This window comes from Rhinatrema bivittatum, chromosome 17 (genome assembly GCF_901001135.1).
Source record: "Rhinatrema bivittatum chromosome 17, aRhiBiv1.1, whole genome shotgun sequence".
NCBI lineage: Eukaryota > Metazoa > Chordata > Amphibia > Gymnophiona > Rhinatrematidae > Rhinatrema > Rhinatrema bivittatum.
In genome coordinates, this window is record NC_042631.1 from 6,843,141 (window position 1) to 6,867,586 (window position 24,446).

Here is a 24,446-nt window from a genome sequence, read left to right on the forward strand (position 1 = left end):
ATTTCCTTTTCAGATCCACCTGCACAAGGAGCAGGTGGAAGATCCCTGGGTAAATTTCCAAGGGAAAGCCCGCCCTGACCTTCCCATCCCTGCAGACCCTGCACTAAAGCTGGGGGCAGATTGCAAATTGCCCCATAAGAAATGTAAAAAGGAAAAGAAAAATGTTTTTCCCCCACCTGCCTCCCCCTTCTCAGAAACTATTCTTGTGAAAAGAAAAAAAAAACCAAAACAACGGGGAAGGCGGGTGGGGGCCGCCGCTCTGGACAAGATGGCTGTGAGGACTTTTCCCCCTGGCTGCCTGCCAGCTCCGTGTCCTTTACTGCTTTTCCTTCTTGGGAACCTTCTGGAATACACTTTCATCTCATGCACACGTACACATCTGTCTATTTATACGTGTGCGTGCGAGAGGGGTGGAGTATATTCCTGTGCATGTGACATGTATCACCCCCCTCCCCCCGCAGGCGTCGCGGGACCGAGACAGGAGGGATGGCAGAACGGGGACCTGGCACCTCTGCTGACCTGTATTATACAAAGAGGGCTATTTATCATTTATACCACCAACTGCACATCAAGAAGCGGATACTCCTTACTTATAATTATAATTTGGCTCTAATTAATTCCATGCATATGAACAAGCTCTCCAGGCGCCTTCAAACTCCTAGCACTACTGAAATAACCCTGGGGGAGCGCCGCTTCGAACACGAGAGTGACGAGTTGCGAGGTGGGGATAACAGGAGAAAGGCCGGTGTTATTCTGTACATTAAGTTAGGGTTGGGTACACGGAGGCACGGCGATACAGAGCGACTCCCCCAAAGCCATACACAGGCTCGGCGGCAGAGCCAGGACACACAGAATCCAACAGCAGATAAGGGGCACAAGGGCCCGTCCAGTCTGACCGCTCTCCGCCTACTGCAATTTAACATAGCAAGAGGAAAAAAAGTCCACGCGGCACATCTGGCCCAGCTGCCACTCACAGCTTTCTCCTTATCCCCTTCTCCCAACCCCTCCCCCACAGCAAAATGGGGATTAGCACCCAGGGGTTCTGCCGACTGGCCCTGATCTTTTTACCTGCAATTTCCAGGTGATGCCATTTGGGATCTACTTCTGAGTTACAATTAAAATCATGGGGAGGCAGCACAACTCTGAACTGGTGGTGCTGGGGCAGCGAATACGATGCTGCACCTTTAAACTGTTCACAGACCATCGGGCTACACTGCTCTACATCTAACGAGCACCACGGGACCCCCTTCCATGCCACGGCACTGGAGAAGTGGTGGCAGCAGAGCCCACCGATCCGTCTATCCTGCACGCCCTGTGGATGGTTTTACAGCGCTTACTATTCAGCCTTTGTCTCTCATTTGCACTCAGCAACAAAACCGAGAGGTATGAAAATGACAGGAGCAGTGGGAGGATTTTTGCCTTTTCATATTTTGAGTCAAACGGGAGCATAAATTTTCTGAAACTCTTTAGACGTTACTCAGGGTTATTGTATTGAAATTCAAAGGAGCAGGATTTAATTTTTTGCCAGGCTTGTCATTTTTTTTAAACAATGTATTAATTTTTAGAACTATTCATTTTGCTGTGTTTTTACATTGTATCCGTTCTCTGATTGTTATGCGGAGCCTTGCTGAATAACAAGATGCGCCGTTACATCTATCAGCCTCTCGCCGAAAAAGGGAGAAAATCCACTATAGCAGATTTTTTTTTTTTGTTAGTGATCTTACAGATGGCGAATGTTGCTAGATTGAGAGCACGTAAAACGGATGTCCCTCATTTATCCACATGACAGGAGGTACGGGCAGCACAAGCTTTCCTCGTGCCTGGTCCGACCGATAGGCATTGAAGCAACACAGTCTCCAGCTGAAGACAAATGTGGGGGAGAAATAAAGGTGACCTTCCTCTCTTCTGGCCCCGAAATCCAGTCCTTCCCCGCGCTCCTCAGAATTAGTGCAAAGTTTTGAGACTTGGATTGAAGCCAGTCCTAGAGTGCACACTGCATCCCTGCTAGCAAACCGTGAGGAAGGGAAGGGAGGTGTGAGGATCCTGCAAACGCCTTGGTCAGACGCAGGGACGTAAGCCCAGATCCTGCCAGTACTGGCCAGGAAAAGCACAGGAACAACAGGTGATACCTCTGCAAGGAGCGGCACTTTACCAGCTTTCTGGGACGTCACGAGGCACTGGAGGGCGGGGGAGCCTACTTTGGGGGTAATTTTCTGTTGTAGGTGCAGAAGTGGCCTTCTTTAAAATTTCCCGCCTGATACGTGGGTGACCTTCTATGCGTGAATAAAGAAGGTTTACCTGAATTGAGCCAAGGGATGTCTGGGCCAGGGCTGGTAGGATATTGGGTTTAATGCACATACGATAAAAAAAAACCCAAAACCGGCAGTCTGTGCATGAGTTTTCAGGAAAAAGCAGCAGGTGTCACTTGTGAAAGGTAGTTTTGATGGGATCATTTTATGGTGGATTTATGGGCCTAAATCCGCTTTGAAAACTGATGTAATGTGGCTGAATGTTTGTTGCTTTTCCTATGTGGGCTGCTTGAAAATAACTCCCCTCCCCCCTCTATCTGCCAAAGGGATTCTGCTAAAACAGAGGCAATTGAAAGGAGGGCCACCTGTTTGGCATGGATGCCCAGTCACGAAAAGCAGAATATAAACCTGCAATTAAAACGGTGCACAGCCTGCACCGTGAGCTACACAGAGAGAAACTGAAGGGGCCGAAGGCGTGACGCAAACCTTCAAGTATCGCGCAGACTTCAGTAAGGAACCAGAAGGAAGCATTTTTCGTTGAATGAGAAGCTCAAGGACAAGAGGGTCATCGTATGAAGCTGAAAGGAAGGGAGGCACAAAAAAAAGAGGGCAGCAGACACCTGGTTCAGACTTCCAGCAGTGCCTGGGGCAGGCAGACAGAGCTCACTATAGTCAGAGGAATAAGGCCCAACTCTTCTGCTGAGGAGACGCAACTAAGGTTACCGGGAGAGAGTTATCGGGTAACTTTGCTGCTTACCGACTTTCTGAATATTAAAAACAAAACAAAACCCCAATGCAGCTGAGCAGCCTCTCTACTGCTCCCCCTAAAATCTTTATGAATTATCAGGTCATGCGCCACAGTCCCGTCCCCCTTCCCCCGAACAATCCCTTACCTTAAAAAAAAAACCCGTGGCCAAAAATCCACCCCCCTGAGGCCTCAGGAATGTCCCTAAAGCAGAGCAGGAGAGGCTCTTACCTGCCGACAGGTGCTGGCACTTACCTCACCCCCCAGATCTGAATGGGGATCGGCTGTTTCACTGGGGCGTGAAGTGAATTACCACTAAGCACCAGTACCTTTCAGTATTCAGCAGAGCGGGAGCGGGTACGAGCCTGTCCCTCCTACTGCTTTGCTTTGGGGACACTTTTGGGGGCTCAGGGATACAGGTGGGGATTTTTGGCCATGAGGAATCAGCTGCACTTGGCTCTTCCATTTGTAAAAGGCATTTGCAGGTGAGGATGGGCCACGGCTCAGCCTCTGCTTTCCCAGCTAACGGCAGGACTGCAAGGTTTCTCATCAGAGTTAGGCGGATAAATGAAGGTAACACCACCGGAATGGCCCCCGTCGCCTCTTTGTATCCAGCTGCATTAGAGCTACAGAATGACTCACCCAGCCAGAATGGAGAAAAGCACTGAAAGGCCACATCTGGTCCGGCCAACTCCAAAACTTAGCCGGCTAATTGCTCTGAATATATCGACCTCCCAGAGATGTTAGCGGCGGGGGAGATGACCAGAGCTTGAGTAAGGCACAGACGGACACACTGGGTGCACCATGTGGTCCTCTTCCTATGGTCCTCAGACATAAACCTGCTGTCAGCTGGACCCAGACCCATCCCACTCATTCCATGAAGGCCACAGTAATAAAACTTTAGGTCAATACTGCTCGGAAAGCTCTTTTTTTTTTTCATCTTTGCTTTTTTGGGGATGCATTTTTTTTCCTCCAGACACTCCCGCAGCTCAGCAACAAATGTGATTTATTACCCATCAAATCCAAAAGCAGACCTGGGCAGGAAAGTGCCTGAAATCGCAGCTTTCCTTCCAGAAAAAGCTTCACATTATGGCACTAGCTCCCCACACCCCCCCCGTCACTTGTTTCTAATGAAATCCCCAGAGAAAGAGTGAATACAGAAGGAATAGGATGAGTGTCTGTCCTCCTTGTGTGTCCCGACCCGTGGTTCTGGATCTGTGCAGCCTCTTCAAGAGTGCGTGCAAGTAATGAAATATGAGAGCTAAAACAGAAATGAGAGCGCGGGCCCGGCGACAACCTGGGACTATAGATTGCAGGGACCTAGGAAGCAGCACGCGGGGGCAGATGAGCACCCCCCGCGCTCGTGCTGTGTGACACAAAACAAATAAAGGTAAGGAATGGGATACCTGTCCCCACCCTGGGATCTCGGGAGTCACTGCATAGGAATTGGGGCTCCTGATCACCGAGCTTTCACCGTGAGAACGGGGAAGTAATCTTTAGTTTTATATAGACACAGATATTTTTTTTTACTTAACATTAATATTTTCTGCCAATACGACAGCAGGTCCACGATAGCGCAATTTAATACTGTTGGATTTCTGCTCAGCCACAGCAAACTGAAAACCGGCTTTGATTTACAAGAATGAAACTGAACTGCAAATCGGGGATTAACCTTTGCCCTCGATCGCTAGTTTACAGCAAATGCTAATGAAACTTGTTTAAAAAAAAAAAACAGTGCAGCAAATGCAGATGCGATGTCCTTACTGAGGAAATCAAGGACAGAGGAGTCCCTTCTGCAGCAGGGGAGAACGTGAAGCAGTAATGATAGTGGCGAACGCAATAATACACAGAGAGCGAGAAAATCTAGAGCAGGGGTCCCCCGCCTTCCCTCCCCCAAGCCAGTCGGATTTTCAGGATATCCCTAGTCATGCAAATAAATCCCATGCATATTCATTAGAGAGATGCTGGCTTCGGGGGCCACAAGCACAGACTTGAGCACCCCTGATCTAGATGTTGAAAGCAAATAATTTTGTTTTCCCTTTGCTCTTTACTTCTACAATAGAGGAGGAATTGTGTATTAATGTTTGCATGGCTGCGTTCAAATGCTGCTTTAGAAATACAAAAGAACGCCGGATTATACATGTTTGAACAGAACGGAGAAGGCAAACAAGCAGAATCCCACAAGGGTGACGGACGGACCCAAATTAGTCTTGACAAGACAAGGTGGTCTTTGTTAACAGCTCCAAAAGGTCGAGACCTGGATTTTTTTTTCCAGATACGGGATTCTAGCCTCTGCCCACGGCTCATCTCATTAAAGGACCAGAACTACAGATTGGCGATGACATAAACCCCCCCAGACTTACATCGACGCATGCATTCTGCCAGAACAGGAAAGCGGCATGCGACATGCAATGCTAATGCAGGCCCGACCCCAGGTGCTCCCTCCCTCTCCTCCTCCCCCCCCGCAGCTCAGAATAAGCAGGAAGATTAGCTCCGGAGGTAATGCCGAATTCACCGCGCCTCGGAAGAGAGCAGATTTGGCTCAGCTCGCTGGTCGCCATAGAAACCTTGGTTTGAATTTCCTACCCGCTAAGGGCTTTGTCAGCTAATCTGTCCTCGTTGGTGCTCCTGCTCTGCCCCTCTGCCTTTCCCTTTGCTTCCTCTGGTTTTGTCTGAAACCAGAGGAAATCAGCTCAGCACAAAACGCATGCCAGGGGCTTCCAGATGGGCACTGCTGTTCAATCCAGAGATGGGGAGACGAAGACCTAAAGACGGCCCAGAAGGCCAAGTGTTCCCGTTCCGGAGTCCCCTGCAGCTCCGGGAGGAATCCATCCGATTTATCCCTGGCTCCTGGGAAACGAACCAGCCAAAGAGCCACAACACTCACCGAAGAAACTGTGCACGTTCAGATACGTTCTTTATCTATCACCAGGCAAGGTTAACTGAAGGCCAGGCCGGTCTGCCATGCACAGGGACCTGGGTTCACGCCCTGGCTCAGCCAGGGCTGCGGACGTCATAGCCATCGTGAAAACAGTGACACCTGGTGGCTGGATTTAGGGCCCAGGGTTGCAGGAGCCCTGGTCCGTGGCCCTCGGCCCAGGATCACAGCTGCAGTGACTGTGCTAAGGGAGTTGTGAGGGGTTAGAGGGAAAATCCCTAGCCAGTTGCCCAGGAAGATTCACGGCACCGGATCCCAGCCCTGGTTCTGATGAGCTGAGGAAGCTGCCAGGTCATTCCAACCACTGGGACACTGCAGCCCCCTGGATTTTTAACCCCCCATCTCTAAACTGACAATGGCAGGTCTGGGAATCCCAAAGCGTTTAGGAATGGGAGTTTAAAATAGGGGAGTGCATGGCAACGTTTTATGGGGTCCACTTATCCAGAAACGAGAGTTATCGAGCTAAATGCTGACTTCTGGATATTTCTGCCATTTATTTGGCTAGAATTTAGCTGGATAACACAGGGGCGCTGCGGGATATTCTGAGGCAGAGTTAAGTTAGCCGGGTAAGTTTATTTGAGTAAACTTTGCTGGCCCCTCCGTACGTCTGTCCTACCAAAGATGCCCACAACGGATCACCATAAGGGACAACAGAGACATCACAACATCCAAAACATAGCATCCCACCCCTCACCTTGCTTTATTTCCTCATTTGTCTGGCTTAGAAATGACAACATGAAACTAATGTTGTTGGCGTTTCCCTGCCATCTTGACAGCAGAGCACATCGCTAGTTTACAACCCAGGGCAGACAAAGCATCCCAGGTGGCAAAGCTGCCGCTGCTGCTGCCAAGGACACGACTCTTAAAGTCCAATCCCTTGCACCGTAGGAAGGCGCTGGCAGCACCGGTCCACGCCGGCCTGAAGGTCAGGTCAGACAAGATGCATGTAAATTAACCCCATTCGCATGCACATTTACTTCATGCATATCCAACGTGAATCTGGTGAAAACCTGGTAAGTTAGCCCAGTGGTTCTGAATAAGAAACTCTTATAATATGTTGTGACATTCTGCCGAAGTCCAATGCTCTCTCCTCCCCACCACTGAATATAAGAATTGCGCAGAACCATTTCGGGGTACCCACGGAGCCCCCACCTGAAAGACACGGGGTTAACCAGAGCTGCCTGACCTTGAATTGGAAAGGGCCACCTTTCTAACCGGTCCCTAGTAAGGAGGCGTTTGAATTTTACCAAATCAAGCAGCGGGTGAGGCTGAAAGAGGAACGCGTCATGATGTAGCCAGTTCGCGTTTCGCTCTGCTTTATCCATTTTAAGGACAGAAGGTCTGGCAGCAACGGAATAAAACCAGCCCCGTCCTTGGCGATGGTCAGCCAGCTGGCAACCCTAGGCCGAAACGCAACCTGAAAACACAAGAGCACCAACCTACGGTGCCGCCCGCCACCCGCAGGAGTAAACGAGATGCAAAGCTGAAAAAACCTGGCCTAGAAAAGCACAGGAAGCTCGAGCGGAAACCAAGAGGGTGAAATCAGAATCTCGTCACCGGCCCGATCCCCAGTGCCAGCTCCCTGAGCTGTGGTAACAGACGAGGAGGATGCGCTGAAGGAGAAAGCGCAACCTTCATGGAAGCAAAATAGAGGAGGGAGTGAGAAGAAGATGATGAAGAAAAAATGCCCGACTGCAAGAAGCACCTGTGCCACAGATGGCAGAGGAGCTGCAGGGAGGGACGCTGGGAGGACTCAGGGAGGAAGCTAGCGTGTGCTCCTGCGGCCCACCACGTCACTCCCATGTGACGGATGGATAGGACACAGCCATAAGGAGCTCTCTGTATTTCATTCTGAAAAACTAACAACTTACAGTCCTGCTTCTGAACGTTTAATTCTCGTTCACAATACGGACTTACTCTTTAGTTCCTCTAAAGGAAGAGCCACGGGTGTGCATTGCCTGCTCCCAGGAGTTCCCTGCTTTGCCTTAAGAGACGCAGCCATTGCAAAGCTTGGCACGTCCACGTGTGGTCTACGCCACGGCCATCTGGTGACTCTTAATTTCAAGGACTGCTTCAAGCCAGTCAGGAACAGGAAGGGCTGATTTTACTGCAGTTTTGGGGTGGGACACAGTGGCCCCCTTTGCTCCCTTAGAGAGGAGAGGCTCTGGTATTTGTTGGTCATAAATAGGTTGGAGGAGCAGCGGGCTACGAACCAGGGAAAGCAGGGCTCGGATCCCACTGCCACTCCTTGTGACCTTGGGCAATCACTTTACCCTCTGTTGCTTCAGGTGCAAACAGACTGTGAGCCCTCTGGGGACAGGGAAACACTTAACAGTACCTGAATGTAACCCGCTTTGAAGTGCCGAAAAGCAGAATATGATTAACCACATAAAATTATGAAGCCCCCGCAGGGAGCGCGCAGACCTTGCTCCCCACTGCCTCTCTTCATTACAGGTAAAAGCACCAGGGCTGTTCCTACCCAGCCCTCGGTGTTACCCTTTCTACAGGGTTCAGCCACCCCGATGCACTTCCTTCAGCAGCGCTCCCAGTCAAATATCGGGGCACCTCATGCAGGGAGCTCGGGAGGGTGAAACCGTCAGCCCTGGGCTTCGTCATGTGTCTGATGCAAGCTGGAAAGGCCTTGAAAGAAGAAGAACAGGTCTAGTTTTCCCCTTCCCCCACCCCCCAAAACAATCCGTCCTGGCAAGTGGGTTTCAGATTTGGAAGGCTTGGCCAAGCCTTGTATCCGGCCACGAGATGGCGGTTTCTCCCTCCGGAACAGCGAGCAGCGCCCGGCAGTGGCACGGAGATTAAAAAGGGACATCTCTATCGCCATGATCTGAAAATAATTACTGTCTCCCACCAGAGCTGAACCGTCTGACTCTCTTACCTCTCAAAAGGCAGTTTCGCACTTCTGACGCTCTAGCCCCAGACATTGTTCAATAAAACTGTCACACTTGCAGAGCGACAGCGCATTATATATTCAGCTCCTCTCTCTCCCAACGCAGAGCTGAGCTGCTGGGGAAGACTCGCCATGGCAGGGCAGGCAGCCGGAGGCTATCATTCCAGCACAGGCCACACTAAAATTAGCCAGAGCCCAACTTTGGAAATATCTACTTTCTGACAAAGTGTCAGTGCCAGCTGCCTTGCCACCGATTCTCATGCACAAGAAGAAAAGGACAAATAATGAAATGCAAGTATTTGTACAGAACCAGTCTGGAGTGATGAGAAAGTGTTTCCAGGCATTCCCTGCACCCAGGCACGGCGATCATGGGTTTAAGTGGGAATGGAGACCATCTCACCAGCTCTTTCCCCACAGCGATCCCTGTTTGTGACAAGCAGGAATGGACCCGCAGGAACAGAACAGGGCTTGCTCTGCTCAAAATCCCACCCCAAGAGGAACGGCTTCGGTTAACTATAACTTGTAATAAAGAGAGACCCCTGTGCCCAGCCCTCCGTCCAGGAGTACAGCATCTACTACCTCGTGCCAGGGCAGGCGAAACAGGCTGATCCAGTCCCGGCTCTGTTCCACTGCGTTCCTGCACTGACCATGGGATTTCCCTGTGAAAATCAGAACTGTACAAATCTGTGCACGCGATGGGGGGGAAAAAACCAGGAAAAGAAGCTACGTTGGCCCTCCTAACTGTGAAGAACACTGCAGAAGTCATGGCCAAGGGATAAGGCTTCGACTGGTCACACCACTGCCCAAGAAGGCCGGGGGGTCTACCGTGCTCGCGTGGCTCGCTGGCCAGATCCACTCGCAGAAGAGAAACAGGGATTCGGTTTTCCTAATTCAACCTCCGCAGAAGCTCGTCCAGAAAAATGCTTCCCATGCTCCTGCCACTGACTTGGAAACCCAGATTGCCATGACAACACCGCCACGTTGGCTGCAACCCAACAGAAGAGAGAGCGTGGCGGGCGCATCCACTCCAGCCTGCTAAAGAGCGTGGTCCCCCTAGGGCTGCCAGCGCCAGACCAGCAGGCAATAATCTCATTAGGCCTCTGGGGACCTCCCCCAACTCTGCGGACAGCGTGGCTCCTTCCCTCCGCTCCCCTCTTGGTGGCGGGGGAGGAGACATTTGAAATAAATCCAAGAGTTTTGTCCCACAAGGGGTAACTGAGGTGGATCTTATTCACAGCCTCAGAGAAGTCCAAGAAGTTATTCCGTGCTGTTGGGCGAGGCTTTTATCTACGATCCTGATTAAGCACACGCGTGCACACATACACCCCCCCCCCCCGCCCCCCCCAGGGCTGCCTGTGATTCACAGGACGCAGGCACAAGCAGCAGTGTTACAGCTTTAATCCTCCACCCACAGCTGAGCGCGAAGGGTCAGGCATCCCTGGCCATGTTTCAACGAATCCCTAAGCGATACCGAGTTAAACACCATAGTTACTCTGCAGTTTTTCTTGCAAAATCCCTATCTGCTGATTTTTAACAGATTGAAAACAATAAAACATGAATGTGGCACCTGCAGAAGTTTGGACACTCCTGCAATTCATCCATCATTCCTTTTCTGAAGAAGTTATTCCTTTTCCACGGCTGAACACAAACCCCGATCCTTCTAACCTCTCAGGTTCAGGCTGTTGTTGCTCTATTTATTTTTAAGAGCCATGGGCTCCTCAAAGCAGCTGTCTGAGCATCTGAAAATCTGTTAAAATCAGCAAACAAATAGTCGTTTTGCATGAGAAACTGCAGCCAGAAGTCCTGCTTCACTTTGCATGGTGCCATGCAGAGGCTGCGTCAGCTTCTGTTCACTTCCAGAAACACAATTTCACAATTGCAATTTCACAATTGCACACATTGCTTTCTGCCTTTGGTAAAGTCGTGTTTGTCCCTGCTGGTGGACTCGTTGCTCTCTCATCACCTCTCAAAAGCACTTAAGCGAGGCACGGCACACCTCCCCCCATCTTTATGTAACAAGTACTAGCCTGCCTGCCTTTGAATCTGTTACCCAGCCATTCTGTCTCTGTCCATCCCCTTCTCCCTTCCACCCGCCCCCGTTTCTGGCTACTTCACAGATGGCCGCCCGACTGGCTAGGCCTTCTTCAGCTGGTCAATTAAGCACAGAAAGCAGGGCGAAGGAAGGGCTCTTACCAGTATGATCTGGAGAAGTATGAGGAATAAGGGAAGAGAATTTACTCGGCTGTGACGACAGAGAAAGCGCCAGGCTATGCATCAGGAGTCATGTTATAGACTGTGCGCCAGCACGCGTACAACAGCAAACGCACACTTATTTGGTCATCTCTCTCAACTAGCTTCTGAGCTGCAGATCCATCCCAAAAAAAGTGAATTTATGTGGGTGCAGGTGGCGCAAAGCCCTATGCACCATCAGAGCCTTTCAGTCACCATCACACGAAAGACTCGCACACTGCCGAACCAGCCGGCAGCCGTTGTCTAAAACAAAAGATTTATCATCTCGGCATCAGAAAAGGAGTTATAGAAACGACTTGGCAAGGCAAAGCTCTGATCCACAGCCACTGGGCTGAGCGAGCGCGTACACCGTGCCCCCCCCCCCCCCCCCCAGCATCCTTACCCGGCGTGCTCTCGCAGCCATCCTCGTCGCTGCTATCTTGGCAGTTGTTCCGACCGTCACACACGAAGCTTTTATCGATGCAAAGTCCGTTCTTACAGTGGAAACGGGCGGTGGAGCACAGCAGGGGGTTGGCTGCTGCAAAGAAGAACCAAGAAACAGTAATTTGGGATAAAGTAATTTGGGTTATTCAGATGCTTCGCCGCGCAGCCCCTTCGGGGAACCGATGGCCTGACGGCGACACTCACACACACACAAAAAAGACCGCCTGACCCATCCAGTCCTTCCTCTCCCACCCTGCTAAGGATATATCCCGGCTGCCAGCAGGATATTGCTCCTTATCCAGGACGGGTTTTGCTGACCTCCCATGTCCAAGAGGAGAAAGGGGCTCTACTTTGCAAGGACTGGCACTCTCGCCCTCCCCCCTTCCGCTTACTCTGCCCCATTCCTTTCCAAAAATAAAAAGTAAAATAAAAGTGTGTATACGAGTTTACGTTTGCTTTTGACCTTCCTATAAAACAGCAGATACAGAAGTTCCAGACATGGCAGAACCCCTCTGGCTGTTGGTTACCTCTGTTTAATTCCTGATTTTTAGGGAAAGCAACATCAGGGGGTCCCCTGGTCTGCTCCACATCATTGGGGCTTGACTTGCTCAACAGTCCCCAGTGCCCTCCCACAACCCCGCCCTCCTCTTCTGTTCTGCTTTACAAGTCCTTTCCTTAACTTTTCATTTTTTTTTCCCCCCTTCAGTCTGATCCTCTGGGTCAGAGCAGGGGATTTCCTACCCTGATCCTCTCAAGGAGGACCCAGGTTTCCCTGCCGTGATCTTCGGACCAAGGGTGGGACGTGCGAGTCCCCGCGGGCGACGGAGTAAAGTCAGGACTGGATCAGCCTTGTCCTGAAAGTGTGGCAGGCCCTAAGTGGCAGTGGCGTTGCTCCGATCAGAGGTGGCAGGGACTCGGGGGCAGCAGATCGCCGGCACTTACTGCAGTTCTCCTCATCGCTGCCGTCAGGGCAGTCCTCGAAGCCGTTGCACTGGAAGCGCCCGATGATGCAGTGAATGCCGTTCGCACAGGGGAAGAACGTGGACCCGCACTTCGATTTGGTTTTAGCTGCAGGGGAGGGGGAGAAAAAGCCAAAGAGCGAGAATTAGGGTCTGCAAAGTGAAATATCCAAACGCTTATGGCCGGGCCTTCAACTCTGCCAGCCGGAGCAGCCTGCGGTTCCAAAACGCAGCGAGGTCATGGAAAAACAAAACAAAACACAGGTATCCAAGAGGTTTTCTAGCACTTTTGACGCGGCGTACGGAAAGCAAGGCGCCAACGTGCTTTTAGCATAGCTTTGTATATATTGTGACAGCCACTCATCAGGTACTGGTGAAACTCAATGGGGGGAACTCCAGGACCAGGGTCCGGGCCCATTTGGTCCAATTTAAAGAAGGATTAAACCACCATATAAGCATTTTTCAGTTGCAATGAAAAGCAGAAATAACATATCTGAATGTGCCGAATGATCTTTTTTTTATATTTAAATGCTTTATTATCCATCAATAAACCGAGATAATTTATACAGTCTCGGTGTTTGTTTACAGAACAAAACATCCATCTTCATTACTAGAGATCTTGGATTCCCAAAGAGGCTGCATTGCAGGATAAACCCAGGGAGAAGAGAGCCCAGCGACTTACGGGGGGGGGGGGGGGGGGGGGGGAGCAGGGGTAAAATGGTTGCCCCCCGCCCCTCCCCCACTTCATTCCTTCTGGCTAAACTTTAAGAGAGAGAAAAGGCAGCCATAACTCAGCAGCGCTACAATGCGCCTCAGCCCTGCCGTCTGCGCCCCACCCCCGGCCAGTGACCCGCTCGCATGCTCCGCTGTCTGTCAGCCCCCTCCTGGAAGGACATTGCTATCAGAAGAGAGAGCTAATAGCTCCCTCTGAAATGAAAGCTGACGGGCGGTGATGAAAGAGAATGTTCTAGCTGAGTGGCTTCATGAAAGGCACAGACCCTCGAAATGCCACATCCCAGGCTTCACCGAATTACCCGCCTCAGCGCCGGTCGCGTTATCGCAGACTGAAAGGGCTGGAGACGGCAGACCGCCTGCCTCTGCGCGTCCGAATGTCAGGATCTATCCGTAATCCCGCACGTAGGTCGTCTACACGGACATTCAGGCCCATGCAATAGGAAGCGCGGGAAAAGCGCTCCGCGCTGAACGCCCGCGATCCTGTATTTAAATGAGGTCGCGTTAGGGACAATAGCGCGTTCCTAGCAGCTCCTGATCAGCGGAAACCCAGGAGAGGTGGCTCTGTCTGCGGGTTCAGAACACGGACGCCCAATTTCATGAGCGCCAGTTTTCCCAACCTGCTGACGGCCATAGGTTAGGAAAACAGAGATTAAGTCAGGGGGTGTACGGAAAATTAGCATGGCAGACGTCTGAAAATCAAGAGGACAATTTTCAAAAGCCATTTCTGCACAGAAACAAAACCTTTGAAAATTGGCTACCCTATCTTTGGGTAAAGTTACGTGCGTAGTGCCGCCGTGCGCGGAGGGGCGGGATCGCATTGATGCGCAGGTACATTTGAAATTCACTCGCAAAAGTACCCAGGAGAAAAATATATGCACTTGCTTTTTTCCTTGAGCAATTTTCAAAAAGGGAAAGAGTTTCCCTTTGAAGGCTGGCAAGTCTGTGGAGTAGAAGCACCTGAGGTCTTCTCACTTGTACACCCTTCCCCGAGTTTGCAAATCGCCCACTGAACACGCCGAGCCCTTTTACTCTCCTGATCCAAACATCCGCTAAGGAAACTCACATGCATTCTTCACCGGGCAGAGGAGAGCAATTTTAAGACAGGCCCAGAACCTACCTGGATAAAAAGAGTCGGCGCTGACTGCCATGGGCGTTAATTGCATCTAAGGGGATTTATCTTCTCCTGCTACATGGACAAGTTTAATCTTGCTGCTGCTGGCCATCTGCAGTGTTTCAGGACAGTAAGAGCTTCACTACCTGCATTTTACAGCTTCGTTCTGTCCCCGGCTACGCCATCCCTGTGCTACATGAAACTGAGATGGCAAGTCCTGTGGGAACGGAAAACCAGACCAGACGCTTCCCTTACAGGAACAAACCCCCAGGCGCTCAGTTATTTATCTATCTTTAATAAAAGGTTCATTCCTGGCCAGGGTTCAAGCAGATGTGTGTTCCGAGTGGGAGAGATTGGGGTGGCAGAAACCGGCGAGCTCAATCTTCCGTCCAAAGCAATGCCTTTTGCTCATCAGCAAATCCAAGAGTTCTGAGAGGAAGCCCAGACCACGGCCAAGGCTGAAGAAGTGCGCAGGAGTGGCAACGCCTTTCAAACGCTTCTGAAACAGGAACCAGCACAGTGGTAAAAAACGGTTCCCCTTTTTCCAGCCGTGCCGTGGAGCACCAAATGCTCATTTCAGACGAACCCAACCGGTGAGCCAAACAAACAGAAACTCTCCCTGTGCTGGAAGTCACCTCTTCAATGACGTAATATCAATTGTGGGGTTTTGTTTTTTTAAACCAGCTCTATTCCCTCATCCTCCCCCCCTCCCGAAAATAATAAATCTGAAGCTGGGAGAATTCCCAGAAGCATCTAAGGAAAACAGTGGCCTGAAAGCAAAATATGTTTCCAATGAGAAGAGCCTTTCATATTGATGAGCTGCCGGGGCACGGGGGTGATGGAATGCCTGTCCATGGGTCACGCCGAGGTCATGCCCCCGGCTCAGGGGAGGGCAGTAATGTAAGGCCGAGTGTCTCCTTTCTCCCGCTCCCACAGAGGCCACGGTGCACGATCGGAATTCTTTTCACTGTTCCTTCACTTTCAAGATGGGAAATTATAAAGGAAGCCAAGACGAAGCCGTGGACCCCCTGCCCCGATCCGGCAGAGGGTGCTCCCGGCCCGCTGGACCCGAGGCAGATTCCAGTCACATGGTGGTTCTCCCAGGAATGCGTGCAAAGTGCCCAACAGAAAACAACAAAGCAAAAAAAAAAGCATTAAGAAGTTTTATAGCCCCCTTGCTGCCCTGCAAAGCGGCTGCCACGGCAATGCATGAGCAGAGCCAAGGATGGCGAGACATTCCCGCCTGCTTTCCTGCAGGTTCTGCCACAACAAGGAAGATTTATTTTCATCAGTGCTTACTACTTTTGTTCTGCTCGGAAACCCAGCGAAGTCCCACAGGGCTGCATTCGGTCATCTACCTGCCCGTCCCTGGGACGCTTACGCTGATGGTATTCCTGGACCCAAGCAACAGGAAATGTAAACAAATGCCTGGGAAAGATCTCAAACTAAAGTGCAGCCCTCAAAAGACAGAAGTACTTTGGGGGGTGGCTAAGAGATCCCAGCGACTCTCGATGGGACAGCTCTTCCTCTCAGCCAAAAACGTCTGTAGCCTGGGACTCAGCCAGGAATCTTGTAAGTCAAGCCTGCCTCCTTTTACCTTATCTCAGCTTTGCCATCTCCATCCCCTTCTTCAGTGGCCTGGCCACCACTGCCATAGTCATCTAAGCCTGTGCGATCTCCCCCTCCCAACACTGCAACGTACTCTACACCAGAAATCCTAAAAACTCACCTGGCGCCTGCAATGCATACAGAACACTGCGGTACGTACGCACAGAAGTTTAAAAAAAGAGATCACAGCTAGAGCAAACTTACAATCCTGACACTGGTTACCACGAGCTCACCGAACCCTGCTCCCAGCCTTCAAGGCCCTGTCTCACTCCTTACATGCCGCTGTCCTAGCCTTTTGCTGTCCTTGCTAGAAAAGCACAGCTAACGGTGCTGCCAACAGGAGAGCAACGCCTCACTAGTGCCAGGGAGAGAGGCGGCCGCCTTCTCAGCAGCAGCTCCCACGCTCTGCAACTCTCTTCCACTCAAGTGTCAGACCGGCAACTCCTCTGCCCATTTTCTGAAGAAAACGGAAAACAAGAGACCTGTCTGAAAGATCCCCTCGCTACCAAGCCTCATAACATCAACCTTAAGCTCAGCATCGGTACCGGGGAAAGCTGCACAAGAGGATCTCGATGTATATTTTGAGCTGCTGTTGCATGCCTTGAAACATAGAAACATAGAAATGACTGCAGAAGACGACCAAACGGCCTATCCAGTCTGCCCAGCAAGCTTTCACACTTTTTTTTCTCATCTGTTACTCTGACTGCTGAGTTCAGGGTCCTTATTGGTAACTTTTTGCTTCTAATTTCCTTCCACCCCTGCCATTGATGTAGAGAGCAGTGCTGGATCTGCATCAAAGTGAAGTATCAAGCCTAATTGGTTAGGGGTAGTAACCACTGCTATAAGCAAGCTACTCCCACGCTTATTTGTTTACCCAGACTATGCAATTCGGTCCTTGTTGGTAGTTGTCTGAATGTAAATCCTCTTTTCTTCATTCCCCCCTGCCGTTGAAGCAGAGAGCTATGCTGGATATGCATTGAAAGTGAAGTATCAGACTTATTTGGTTTGGGGTAGTAACCGCCACAACAAGCAAGCTACTCCCACGCTTATTCGTGAATGCAAATCCTTTTCCCCACATTTCCTCTTGCCGTTGAAGCATAGAGCAATGTTGGAGTCACATTAACCGTGTGTATGCCTATTGAATAAGGGTATTAAGCACCAGGTAGTAGCCGTCATTCCCGCAAGCCACCGCCATGCCTCTTCTCTTCATTCACATCCTCTAGACTTTATGGATCCACAGTGTTTATCCCACGCCCCTTTGAAATCCTTCAGCCAGTCTTGCTGTGGATGAGTTCATGCGTGAACGCGAGAATTTTCAAAGAAAACAAGGCTTTGTGCAAAGGGTACCCTCCCTATCAGCATTTCAATGTTGCCAATCTCTTGTCCTATTAAAGTTGAAAAGGACAGCTTGCCTTCTGCTTAGAACTAAAACCAGTTCTCTTTCATCTGTCTGGGTCAGCGGCTTTCAGCTCACAAAACCTGTTGGGCAAACAAGAACAGCGGAGGGCCTCCTCTCCTAAGGGAAAGCTGAGCTGGTTTTGGCTTTTCATCATTGCATCTGATTTCTCTCTCAGGACTAGAAATCCATGTGCGACAGAGGGCTTCTGCCTGCCCCTTACTGCAAGGCATGGTCTGGAAATGCTACAGACACGAGGAAGGTTTTAGGGGCGGCGTATTCAAAGCGTGTTCAGCGCTCAAAAGCCGGATAAGTAGGATATCCGGGTATACTCAGCAGCTGCTCCATAGCTGGATAAGTCACTTATCCGGCTATCTTTCACCACATAAAAAATGGGTGGGCAGTGGGTGGATCAGGTCGGCGCTACTTATCTGGGTAACTTAGCTGAATCAGAAGCGATATTCGCTCTTATCCGGATGAGTTAGACCAGCCATAGAGCGATAGATGTGCCACTGAATATCCCTTGTAACTTAGCTGAATCAGAAGCGATATTCGCTCTTATCCGGATGAGTTAGACCAGCCATAGAGCGATAGATGTGCCACTGAATATCCCTTGTAACTTAGCTGAATCAGAAGCGATATTCGCTCTTATCCGGATGAGTTAGACCAGCCATAGAGCGATAGATGTGCCACTGAATATCCCTTGTAACTTAGCTGAATATCAGGCCCTAGGTTTTTTGTGTAGGACAATGCAAGAAAATAGAAGAAAGAGTTATCTTTCACCCAAAAAAGCGGTTGACTGATCCCTCTGAAGGAGAAGAGCAACTGGATGGGACAGAATCATTTGGTCCTGAATCTTCAGAAGACAGAATTGATTAGTTTTTCTAGGCAAATGGCCTTCTTGGCTTTGCATAAATTGAATTCTTTAACATTGTTAGATGTGATTGTCCCTTTTAAGGATTCAGTTCGTAATCTGGATATTTGATAGCAGATTATCTTTTCAGCAGCATTGCCAAATATTTTGAAAAAAAAATTTTTTTTTTTATAAACTGCACCTATTGAGGCCCCTGAAATTTATTTTGAATCAAACAGATTTTACATCTTATTGTCCACGCATTTGTTCTTAGTAGTTGCACTACCGTAATACACTGTTTATTGGACTTCCTAGCTGTCGATTGTGAGCTTTGCAGGTTTTGCAGAATTCCGCAGCTCACTTGATAACTGGGAGTCAACGTTGGGATCATATGTCCCCTATTTTAAAGGAGCTCCACTGGCTACCGAATGAATATCGAATTCAATTTAAGGTCCTTATGATGGTTTATAAGTCTGTGAAGTCCACTGCACCTAGTTATTTGTCTGATTTGTTACAGACCTATGTCCCAAAACGGACATGAGGTTTTCTGACAAGAATCTTCTTCTTGTTCCAACTGTAAAACTGGCGTGGCTGAGTGAATCGCGCCAGAGATCATTTTATGTTTCGGGGCCAGCTTTGTGGAACGCATTGCACCTTATTTGCACTCACTTGATTTAAAGCAGTTTAGAAAACTACTGAGGTCTGAACTCTACAGGCAGGCTTATGTTATGTTTTGATTTGCAGTGTTATGCTCTGATGATTGTTTGTTTTTATTTATTTGTTCTGTTTACAGCATTTTATTGCTATGAATTGCACGGCCATGTTACAACTGAAAATATATTTTGTAATCCGCTTAGTACATATTTTGATATAAACGGAATATATGGTAAAAACACTCTGTTAAATAAATAAATAAAGGGGAACCAGAACTAAAAAACCGTGGCAGACATGGAACTGTTTTCACAAGATATAAATCACCAATTAGGAGATGCACTCTGGCTCGGCTGAAAATCTGGGACTCAGGGCACAAGTTTCAACTGATACCTTAATAATTACTGTTTATTCAGGTTAGCTGTCTAGCGTTACACGATTCAACAAGCTGCTCTAATCTCGTGTTTTCTTTTCCATCTGAAGAGCACAGCCTCCCCGAGGAGGCTGTAAAGTGCAACCTTCTCCCCACATGGTCTGCTGGGCCCATCTCCTCTGTAATAAATCAGCTCCATCAGTGCTCTTTCATCTGAGGACCCCTCCATCCTCCCAGATCTTTTCCAAGGAGGCCCCGGTCAGCCTGCAAAAGCTACAGGGACCCCTGGGGGAATTCAGTGCGATTCTACACATTTTATTTGTGCAGATGACACAACATCATTTATAATGCGATAGGAGTCAAAAGATGCAGATTTTTACATTTTCGCCCTCTCCGGGTTGCGCGCCCCCTCCCAAGCTCTCCCTCTTCTGCTCTCGCTCCACTCCCCTACCCCCAGCAAGACCCCTTAACTTTCTCTCTGTCTTACCTGCCTTACAATTTTACACTGTGATTTTTTTTTTTAGAACAAAAAGCAGGCACCTTTTAATACAGCCAAGCCCCCTCCCCTCCCCGAAACACTCCAGATATAATCAGTGCTCATCAACGCGAGGGCTGCAGAGGGTCCCGACTCCCCCTCCAAGCCTGGATTGCATTTCCAATGGTAGGAAGCCATAAAAATAAGAGCAGGAGAAACCCACACAGAAATGGGAATTTTGAAAGGAGGGAGGGTCTAAGAGGTCAAGGTTCAAAGCCTTTGTGCGGGTAACCTTTTTTGCCATACGGGTACAAAACCGAGCTTTGAACATTTTCCCCTGCTGAACGCATACATTTTGCGAGTGCAACTTTTGCCCCGCCCAATGGAGGCGTTCCGGGGGCGGGGCTTAACGTGAGCAGGTCGGCGCCTATAGTCAGTGCTGTCCAGGTAAAGTTACCTGCACGAGTCTGCCTGGAAAACTCACAGTCGTGACTTATCCGGGACGAGTCCCCTGTGCAGCCTCTCGCCCCATCGCCTCCTTCTGATCCGTAAATGTTTCGCTAGCACTCGTGTTTCGGCAGCGTCACTAACAGACGCGTGAGGCAGAGCCGCAGGGGACCGCGTCTAATGGGGAATGCTTTGTACAGGACTCCGAGCTGCTACCTCAGTGCCGGCGGGTGGAAAGCTCTGAGCGGCTCTCACAAGGCGGGAAAGCCTTTGAAACCTTACCACACACAGACCCAGTCCCTGCTCCTGGGAGCATACAATACCCACACTGTGTTTATTCCAGCACAGGAGATTACAAGAGCAGGAGCTGGATTTTTCCCAATAATTTGCTATGGAAGGGCCATGAACGGTGTTTTTGCTACGAAAAGCCAAAAGTCCCTGACAAGCCCTCTGCGGTTAAGAAACTGAACTGAGTAAAAAGAAGCAGAGTCCTGACTTGCCCTGTTTCCTGCTGAAGAGAGGAGCAGTCTGCCTTGCACGGAGTTTTAGTTCTCATGTGAGGTTTCTGCTCTTTCCCTTTTTCTACAGTAATGTTTCCTAACCGTTTATAAGATGAACCTATCATAGGTAACGCTGGGAAATGACAAGGCCGGCAGAGCAATGGAGATTTCAGGGGCAACTTCCAAACGCCATTCAGCCGGGTCCATGGCAGGCAGGATTGTAGTGCGGGAGACGCTTGCAGGCAGCCATGCACACAGTTTGACATTTTCAGAACCGTGCGGGGGAGGTGCAAACGTCTGCGGGCGCTTTCTTCCCCTGGCGGCAGCCGTGCGAGGGAAATCATTCCGGCACGTTAACCGGCGCCGAGCCTGCAGCGGGAAAAGTGCTGGCGCGTTTTGCACCTACCCCTGGCCGCCGAGCTGTTACTAGAAAGGCAGTTTTACGCCAGGTTCGTGGCCATAGGAACCTTCTGGAACAGCGATCGCAAGGCAATGCCGCGTCCAGAGAACGGAGTCACAATTATTATTATTACAGCAGGACTCAGAACCTCTGGGTCAGAGGAGGAGCTTGGGCCTTCTGGGAGCCCCTGCGGTTACAGAAAGACGGTGACCAGCACCAGAAGGCCCTCGCCCCTGACCTGCGGCCTGCCTTGGAGTCGTTAGTTACTGTGCATGCAGATGTAGGCTAGGTCACGGGACGGTTTCTTTTCTGCCACTGCTGTAGCCGCAGTGAGATTTCCCTTTCACACTGGCGGCTGCCTTGCACCGAAATTAAAGCCCAGGACCGCAAGGGTCTCTCAGTTCCTGCTCAGTCCTCCAGCCGGCCGAGGAATCAGAGCACAATTACCGAGCGTGTGCGCGGTTCGGTAATCTCGGGGCAGCCGCTGGTGGCTGGTGACCGTTAAGGCCGGGGTGAGGGACAAAACAGAAACGGGGTGACTTTCAGACGACATGTGCCTCCGGCTCACCCTGGGACCTTGCTGATGCCGGGTTTCATCCTTCTGACATAAAGATCTAGGAGACGTTCCTTTCTGAGGGTCAAACAAAGGGCTGATCACTTCAGGAAGACCTTCCAGTCTAATGCCGGCCTCGCACCCCTGGCCAGCAGCGGCAGCACCAGCCGTATGTCAGCGATCAAATCGCCATCCTGCCTGTCTGCCTCCGTCCCTGAGGGGGAGAACTCCACAGCCTTCTGGGCCACAGCTGAATATAATCTCCAAACAGGGAGAAAGAAAAGAGAGGAAAAATAGCAAAGAATGAGAGCAGAGTCCATCTCTCACCCCCACCAAATCAGGTTTAGTACTTTCAATGATCAGGTGGGGCTGGGGAGAGGGGAGATCACAGACCTAGCAATGGCAGGAAGTGCACGAGATGCCAGGAAATCCCTCCTTCCCTTCTTCAGTTACTTTACAGAACTGTTTTTTTGTATTTTTATTAGCGCCATCCCTTATTTATCACAATCTTACACTGCATAAATTCCACGATTATGACCGGGGAGGTGGTGAGAAGGGGGTCACGTCTGCCACCACACATTTCAAATGCAGGTGAAACGTTGGCACTGGAAACCCCTTTTTCTTTGGAAAAGTTATAAACTGCAGTTTCACGGCTGTTGCAGGGACTTGTGAAACGTCCTCCTGCAATCTTTAACACTCAGCTGCAGCACAGTCATGCCCTGATCCCGGGCCGGACCTCGGTCCCATTCTCCCACGACATCTCTCAGGAGCACGCTCCCAGGTCAGACGGTGGACGGGGCAGTTTCCAAGCAGTCCCCAAGAGGTTAAAAGTTCCTGCAGTGCCAGCTCTGCTTTCACTGGGACTGTGCCAGTTTCCCCAGATTAAAGCACACGCAAATAAGAGATCAACATTACAGCAAAAAACCCGTCTTTCCTCTAAGACTCTGCACCAGCTCTCCAAAAATCTGCACCTCCAACCCCAGCCATTCCCCAGCATCACCGATACCCAGAGCTGAGCGAAGTCCACCCCAGCACTGGCTGCCTGGAGGAGACGAGCCTGCTCCCAGTACTCACACTTCTCAGGCAATTAATCAATCTGACAGCAAGGAAAAAACAATCTAATATTTATTCTTCCCTCACCTAAAGCGAGGGCTAACCTTTCCCTGTTGTTTGTATTTCAGGCTCTGAGTGGTAAATTAATCTCAGGGGTGTAGTTCAGTGTGGAGTCAGAGCAGGAACCAGCACCAACACCGCCATTTCACAGGAGACATCCAGGGCAATTGCTGAGGCCACAGGTTTTAATGCTCTCCTGGAGCAGGCCATGGTGGCACCTAAGTGGCAGTGCAATGCTCTCATCCTGCTGTATAAGAAACCTTCACCTCTCCTGATGCTTCGCTGTCCGGCACAAGTGCTGCCAAAGCTCCATTCGTGCATCTGAGCCTATTAACAACTCCTGGGGAATTTAGGGGCAAAACAAATAACAGAGAAGCTGCACTGACCAGGAAAGAAGAAAGTCACAGCACCAAGTGCCGAGGGAGGTGCTGGCATGGAAGGGACCCGGGATGAACCAGAACAACCGCTGGCGGGCTTGCATCTTATTTCAGCATTCGCGAGTCCCAAGGCACCGGGAGATGATAAGTGCTACTGAGGGGAGCAGGATTTGAACCCTGGTCTCCTGGTTCCCAGCCCATTACTCTAATCAGTAGACCACGCCCCTTAATTAGCCTAAGAAGAGATTAATCGCTGCAAGCAGAACCCAAATGTATTTATTGCTCTTCGGCTTGCAATACTGTTTTGTTTTCACCATGTGGCTCCTTTTAAGTTGCTGCCCATTCATTTGTGGCCATGAAAGGCTCAGCAGCCCTGCCCAGTAAAACTGCCCCACTAAGCCCCAAACTGGACAAGAGAGACTGCAGGACTCTGTTCAGACACTTGACATAAAAAATCTAGAGTGGGCGTGGGCCTGAAAACCGGTGCCCGTCCGCTTTCACGCTAACTTCCTGATTACACTCACGTACCAGAGCTGGGATCCCACCTCTGCTCTGAGAGGGGCCTGCAACCATTTATTTTATTGAAAAGATTTACTTTTCTTGTCCACTGACCAACCTAGGTGAGGTACAAATAAGCCAATATAAAAAACAAATGAAAATTAACAAACATTTTCATAAAACAACTACACTCAAAGCCCCCTTAATAATTCCAATCTCATAAAACAACAAACAATTTAAGGGAATAAAAGATATAACAACAACAAATAAATGTTTCCTTCTAATTGACGATTCGAAGAACCATGGAAATTACCTAGGGATTCAGCTGGATTTACTCCTAGGGACAACTAAAGCTGGATATGATCAGCAAACACATTTCCTAATAATCCTCTCTCGAAGGTCCGCGTTCATTAAATATGACTGGAAACCCGCCCTGGAACACCAGTCTCTGCCACACCTATGATCCATTAGAAGTGCAGTAAAATCAGGACAGACGACTGTCCTAGTGCCTTGCACAAATAGGATCTGTTTCACGAGACCCTCTCAAGTCCGGCTGTTACCGATTCAATACCACAAAGACAGGCAGGTAATCTCTTAGGTCTTCAGGGCCCAAAGAAGGGGAAGCATCCCTCCATCCCTCCGTTTAAAGATTGATTCACAATCTGGACCAGCCAAGGGCAGAGTCACCCTCTCACATCTTTCATTAATGCTGCTGGCCCAGGATTTGGGTTAAGGTTGGAGAACTTTATCTCCAGATGAGAGACAGGTCAAAAGTCAAACCAGAAGTCAGGCATGGAAAGGCTCACAATCATCTTTCCAATACGAACTGCACTTCCTCTTTCCTCTGCGCCAACATTATTCTGCGTAGTGAGTGAATTATCAAAGTCTGC

General features: G+C 49.9%; 1 protein-coding gene across 3 annotated transcripts in view; it reads right to left on the bottom strand.

Annotated features, from left to right (window-relative positions):
* LDLRAD3 (low density lipoprotein receptor class A domain containing 3) overlaps positions 1-24,446 on the bottom strand; it is a 72,569-nt gene that overhangs the window by 12,674 nt on the left and 35,449 nt on the right. For 2 of the 3 annotated variants that reach the window (XM_029582859.1, XM_029582857.1), the window contains 2 exons: positions 12,450-12,575; positions 11,467-11,601 (listed from right to left, as the gene is read on the bottom strand). In XM_029582859.1, the coding sequence (XP_029438719.1) occupies positions 11,467-11,601; positions 12,450-12,575 (261 nt within the window). Of the gene's footprint in view, positions 1-11,466; positions 11,602-12,449; positions 12,576-14,318; positions 14,443-24,446 lie in introns of those variants that run through there. The other variant, XM_029582858.1, reaches the window with a different exon arrangement.